Source organism: Anneissia japonica, unplaced genomic scaffold, assembly GCF_011630105.1.
Source record: "Anneissia japonica isolate Jap-2015-1 unplaced genomic scaffold, ASM1163010v1 scaffold287979_len241728_cov154, whole genome shotgun sequence".
Classification (NCBI taxonomy): Eukaryota; Metazoa; Echinodermata; class Crinoidea; order Comatulida; family Comatulidae; genus Anneissia; species Anneissia japonica.
The window spans coordinates 135,608-142,604 of NW_022748523.1; the positions used below are offsets into that span (position 1 = coordinate 135,608).

General features: G+C 36.2%; 1 protein-coding gene across 3 annotated transcripts in view; it reads left to right on the top strand.

Annotated features, from left to right (window-relative positions):
* The window catches only part of LOC117120912 (MAM and LDL-receptor class A domain-containing protein 1-like), an 18,014-nt gene extending 14,171 nt beyond the window's left edge, over positions 1-3,843 (top strand). For all 3 annotated transcript variants that reach the window (XM_033266008.1, XM_033266010.1, XM_033266009.1), the window contains exons 11-13: positions 421-523; positions 965-1,151; positions 2,956-3,843. In XM_033266008.1, coding sequence (XP_033121899.1) covers positions 421-523; positions 965-1,151; positions 2,956-3,116 — 451 coding nt within the window. In that variant the 3' untranslated portion in view covers positions 3,117-3,843. The remainder of the gene's footprint in view (positions 1-420; positions 524-964; positions 1,152-2,955) is intronic.
* Positions 3,844-6,997: the final 3,154 nt, after the last annotated feature.

Genomic DNA, 6,997 nt, shown 5'->3' on the forward strand with positions numbered 1-6,997 from the left:
TTATTTCTCAATTATCTTATTGAAAGTATTTCAAAATCATCATAAAACAGTTGCTAAGTACTTATTTCATTATTTCATCGGAATAAAATGAGGAATATCAAGAAATACTTAAGGGTCTTCGTTTTATAGACACCCGTCTTACCACCTAAATGTACTGCCAAAAAAAATCAAAGATAATGTGGATTATTGTTTAAATTTGAATATTGCTAGACGTCTTATCCAATCTATATTCCAGAGTCGACACAGAAGACAATATTTCCAGCGTTTTCTACAACACTGCTGCTTGCTGTTGGTATGCAGGTAGTCCTGGTGGTAGGATATGTCCTTTCAAAAAGGGCTCGGTCAAATACTAGATGTGTATAAGAGACAGATATTAGATTGGGAGCTGTCAGAAATCGGTGTATTTATTTTTACTTGTAGTTGTGGCGTGGACCCAACTATTGAATTCGATGGCCAAACGTCCGCAGATACAGCACATGTGTTTTTCTCGTTTGAATCATTTTGTTTCAATAACTATCCTACGGTAAGAAGTATTAAAGAACTGCGAGTATTAAGTCTGTTGTCCATAAAATTGCTACACTGTTGTTACCTTTACACTACGTACTACCCTGACGCAATCGGAAAGGCTTCCCGATTCGTTGCCAACAGATCTGCAGAGTTGAACCTTCCTTTTACCCTCCGGATTTGTCGGCGACAAATCGTAACAATTGACAATCATTAGCCAATTTCACTAGACGTCATCTGCTTCTTTTCGTCGATCATCACACTTGCCAAATTTTGATAAAAAGTTACTGAATATAAACGTTTATATGTTAATTAGAGGATTGTTTACTTTATTCAGAATATTAACATATTCAGGTATGTAATTTATTTAATAGTACAGTGGTGGTGTAATATATCCGATTTACAGCCAATTTAACTAATCATTTTTAAATTTCTCATTAAAAATTCAAATGCATTATAGGTGTTTGTTCACTGTGAATTGTCTATTTGCAACGGGAGTGACTGGCGGTGTCATAGAGACTGCGGCCAACGTAAACGTCGTGACTTCTCTGCACCCGATAAATTGTCTGACACCATTCCGATTGCTCTTGGACCTATGATACTGAAGAAATCAGAGGACGACTCAAAGGTCATCCTTGAGACCGAAGGTATAACTGACTGATATCATTTTTTTTATTCATTGTTGGATGAACTCGTCCTTAAAATTTGGAATTAATCTGGCATCTAAATAGGCCAAAGTAAACTTTTCATAACAATATTTGATGTGTGCTCCTACTACTATAATTTTAAATATCATATAATTCAAAATTGGCTCATATAATACACTACGATGTTAGCTGAGAGTAGATATGTAACGTTTATGCTGATATCCATTTAAGAAAAAACTGGTTCAAGCGCCGCGCCTAAATGAAAACACATTTTCAGGCCACTATTCAGTCCATACGTGATTCCGCCAGGATCGATGCTGCAGTGGCGTATCTAGGGAGTGCAGGGGGGGGGGGCTGTAGCCACTTGGACTCCATTTACGCCACTACTGATTCAGTCATCAGTGTTTTACTCAAAATAACAATATAAATGAACATTTTTATTGATCCTTGAAATGGGTATCTGTGTCGGCTCACTGTGTGTTTCCCTTGTATAAACTTATGATGGGACTTTTTTTTATACACGATTTAACTATTAAACATGGAATTTGTTTTCTTCTTGTGTCATTTTATGTTGGATTCAAATCCAGTGGTGGATCCAAGAATTTTAAAAAGAGGGTCCCAGGGAGGGGTTTTCACAGATGGAGGACCTAGACCACCTCAGCGCCAACATGGTTGGGGTTGAGGTAAGAAAATTAATGATTATGGCATCTCTAGATGGCCAGAAATGCCACTCTCAGACTAAAATTTGAATACAATTTTCTTTCTCTTGGGCTGGCTGTCCCTCTCCCCCTGTATTCGCCACTGAAATCTACTGTAACCCTCACCCTGATTTCTAATCTACTCATTCTGCTACATTTGCTATAGCACTGGAATTTAGAACAATATACAACGGTTACTGTTTTAATTATAATAATTAGGCCTACTTCATCATAAATGTATTGTGTTTGCTTGCGAATTATTGTTACAATTTAGTTTAACCTAAAGATAAACAGAAATCCAAGAATATGTCCTCATGTTATGATTACGGTACCTGCTAAAACCCCTATTAAGGGATCAATTTCACAGTTTTGGATAGCTTCTCCCGACACCCTTAACAATGGTACCTTATTAGGGGGCATCCCAATTAGTGGGACAATTTGTTTGGTCACGGAGGTGTATCCTTAATAGGGGTTCTACTGTAGTTTCATTTGTCACTTGCAAATATCCAAAAGTGAGATAGAGGGGTGTGTAATCAGGCTCTGGGATACACTTATGCATTCTCAAGAGTTAATAATAACGATGTGATTGTGAAGATAATGTTGACATGGGCAGTGGAATAGTTTTGTGAGTGATGGAAGGGCTAATGATATCAAAATAAGCCCATTATAAATGAGACCAGAGCAAGGGCGAAGAGTTTTTTGATAATAAAATATAAGATTTTGATGATAATACGCCAGGCTGTCACAAAATCAAAATTACGAATTTTTTTGGGCGTCTATTTGTGAAATTTTCAAGGGTCTTCGTTTTATAGGCACCCTATATGGGTGTCTACAAACCGAAGACCGAAGACCCGAAAAACGAAGACCTCTAATTATTTCTCAATTATCTTATTGAAAGTATTTCAAAATCATCATAAAACAGTTGCTAAGTACTTATTTCATTATTTCATCGGAATAAAATGAGGAATATCAAGAAATACTTAAGGGTCTTCGTTTTATAGACACCCGTCTTACCACCTAAATGTACTGCCAAAAAAATCAAAGATAATGTGGATTATTGTTTAAATTTGAATATTGCTAGACGTCTTATCCAATCTATATTCCAGAGTCGACACAGAAGACAATATTTCCAGCGTTTTCTACAACACTGCTGCTTGCTGTTGGTATGCAGGTAGTCCTGGTGGTAGGATATGTCCTTTCAAAAAGGGCTCGGTCAAATACTAAGAACGTATACCAAAGACTGGAGAACAACATTGACGAAATGTGAATAGAGCTTTGAGAACATGGAGGAGACTAAACTGAGGATATTTGCTTAAATGACGTTAAATGTTATCCATTTTGCTTGCTATTTTGCGATGAATATGCTTTGAAATATTTAGCTTTTAGTTTCATTTGCAATTTACCGAATAAGATTAAATAAAATTATAAAAGAAATTAAAAGAATAGATATGTAAAATCATAAAATCAAGTATATAAACACATTATAAAGGTATAGAATAGATGTAAAGCCATTGGGCGTACATATTTTAGTGAAGAATATCACAACATTTTTAAATCCAGCACTTGAAAAAAAAAAGAGTAATGATTTACATGAAGAATTTGAGAATCTGTTTGAATCGAATAACAATGTTTATGATTTCCATTTACTCTTCAAGACAAATCCAGAGGTGACGGAAATAGAGGGTGCTGCGTTATGCAGAGTATAGCCTGGGTTCCAGTCCCTAATTTTGGTTTATTTACTTTTTATTGCACTTAATGCGCGCCACACCAAATGTAATTGGCGTCCCATACTCGATTTCTTTTTTTTCTCGAATTAGCTGGTTACGAATCAACCGAAGATAAAATTATAACTGAACTTTATTCGCTCGTTGGCGGCGCTGTCTATAATAAAGGAAAACTATAACTAGCGACTTGTGACAAGTCTATTGAGTGTAATGTGTGACCGGAAATGGTCTGCAGTCAGTTGGTTGTTACCATGCGCCAGTGATGGTGGAGTACAGCAACTATTTATGTAATGCATGAATAAATTTCGGGGTTTGTTGGGTAGTGAAATGATTATTGTACATTTTAAGTGTTCAAGTTACTCCATGCATAAGTGTAAGCTAAATTACGGTGAATAATTAGCGAAGATATGGAGACAATTATTTCGAAGTATGGTGCTCATGAGGCAAGAGGGGATGCAAATGCTTTGTGAAAATGAGACGTCGCGGTACTCATTTTCACAAAGGAATACGCAGCTGGTTAGCTAACAATATGCAAATATTGCATGGACACCTGGGAAGGGAGGGGCAATATCACGTTCTGTTGCCTAGCATACGTCTGTACTGTAGCGTGGAGGGGTAGGGGCGGTAAACAGAAGTTGGTTAGCCAGCAATATGCAAATGTTACACTAAAACCTGGGAAGGATGGCACATCACGTTCTGTTGCCTACCCTACTGATGTACTGTGAGTGTAGCGGGGGACGGTGAGGCTATTTATTAGTAAGTCCATGGAGGAAATATAATTTCCTCCATGGTAAGAAAACTAGGCCTAAATAGACAGTGCAATTAAATGTGATAGAAAGTACACTTTCGAAAAAAAAATTAAATAAGAATAATTCAGTTGCAGATAAGATAATACATAGTCCAAGTATCGAAATACACGCCATCATATCGGTATTCAATATTTCGACATTAATTATGTCATCATCAATTGATGACATTAATTATGTTATCATCAACCATTAATTATGATGATGGCATAATTAATTTCGAAATATTAAATCCCGACACGATGGCGTGCATTTCGATACTTGGACTATGTATTATACTATCTTATCTGAGATTAATCAGTGGACCTTTCGGTTTCAGTTGCAGACGTACCTTGCTTAAGTATTATACAATGCTAACAATGCGGCTCTTGTAGCCCTAGCTAGGCAAGGCATCCATGTGCAACGCATTGGTGTTTATCCATGAAAAAAGCACGCCGAGAAAGTTTGCCTTACCAGGAAAAGGTGACGTAATCTTATGACGTATGCATCTTAACTATATTGTGAGTGTGACTCCCCAAAAAATAAACATTTTCTATTACAACAAAAATATTAATAACTACAAGGTTTGTGGGCGTAAATTCCCTAATACGATTTAAGGGTAGCACCATCTCCTTGCCATACAAATTACATCTTCCACTGACGTCTCAGTCGAGAAATAGGGAAGCTGAAGTTTTTCTCGCAAATCTGACTACAAAACCAAATCCAAATTTCACATTCCATTTCTGATTTTGAGTTGTGCTTCGCACACGCTGCTAACGGCGGCGTTACGGAAACCCTGCGTCAAGTAAAAATCATGCATGCATTAGTTAACATTTACTTTAAAATGCAGATAATTATAATTACTCTCTATTTAAAACATTGGTGTGATTTGATTTCCGAATTATTTTAATTGCTGAAGCATGGAGCTTAGCAATATAATGTTGTAATGCAATTTCAGTTCTCGGTATAGGTTAATTACATTTCCTGCAATTAAAAATATGAGTATATAAATGATTAATAAATGATTACGTTGAAATTATAAAGTTGAATTATATTGATGTTCATTATTTTGTGTAGAATGCTCATTATACTGGAGTGTCAATCAAACTTAGCAACTGACCAATCAGAACGTATTATTTAGAGTCAGGAAGTTTACATTCATTTACGATGTCGTTTTGTGAGACATTAGCAACGATATATTTTTTTAATTTCTTGTCTTTATACTGAGGAACCTGTTCAGAAGGAAATCTACTGTTCCTCCACAAGGTCAAGTAAAAAAAGACAACAAACACATTCACATTCATAAAAACAAGTAACATAAAGAAATCAGGTAAAATACATAAATATTCTAGGGTCGGGGCTTAATGGTAAGGTTCATTCTGCTGTAGTCATGAGTGAGTAGAGAAGACGTCTGAAAAAGACGGCTTTAATTACAGTCTTCAATAGGGCATCTTCAAAACAATGGCAGAAGTTCCAAAAGTCAAGGCATTCTATCGACAACTGTTAATTTATACGCCCTCATAAAATGGGCTGAAGAAGGCCGGAATGAATTTTAGCTTAAATTTTAGTAAATTACAGTATTTAAAATTCAAATCCTATTGGAGGCAATTAACGACAAGACTATCTCCGAAGATATACTTTTTATATACGAAATGTTACACGTAAAGAGGTGAACTCTAAATCGTCTAAACTATATAATTATGTTGGTACACACTAAGAATCGACGATGCCTACACGTGAAACAGAGATCATTATGATACAATGTAGTTGAAGATTATGAAATACCTAAAGTGAAAACAGTGTACATATAGGCCTAATATGTATATTAGGAACCGTACTACCGTAACTCGTTTACAAAATGCCCTACGATATGGCTTGATATTCAATATAATATGTGCAATAAGAACTACGAGATCCTTCAGGTAAAAAGTGATAATGATTTATTAAAAACATGCTGAATGAGGAAAAAGAAATCTGTAAAACCTCTAAAAATCTCTTAATTTTTCAAGGTAAGGGAAATCGAACATGTACAGGCTGAGGTGCCCATTTCTTCATAGGCGTAGATCCCGGGGGGATTGGGGGATATATCCCCCCAATATTTGAAAAGGGGGGATGGTCCATTGTATCATCCCCCCCCCCAATATTTTGACTATGTATGGGGTAAAATGGAGCTTTACACTCTTCAAAAGACTGTCACAGAAATAATTTGCGCTGTCTTATGCGCTTACAAAGATGAAAATTAGCATAGTGTATTAATGTTGATAACAGCATTATTTTATCTGGTACCAATCTAAGCTCTTCTTTCCTTAGATGTTAGATGTGCTTGCAAAGAGAGCCACATTTCACACTGAAGGGTGTGTACGACATCAGTAATGTTATGTCAATTCCAAGAATGTTTAAGGTTATATCGGTTGATGAGGAATTTATTGATTAGGCCTATAATAGCAAATTGCATCAATTTGTCTTGCAACAACAAGGTTTCCAGCTTCAGAAGGGGGGAACATCCCCTGTCCGCACAAGGGCACAGATTGGCGCTAACACCAGGCATGTAACAGGGTCTTGGGTCAGAGTGGGTATTTATTTTTTTTAATTTTTTATTTCAACCATCGTTAAAGAGGGTAACCCATTTAGTTTAGTTT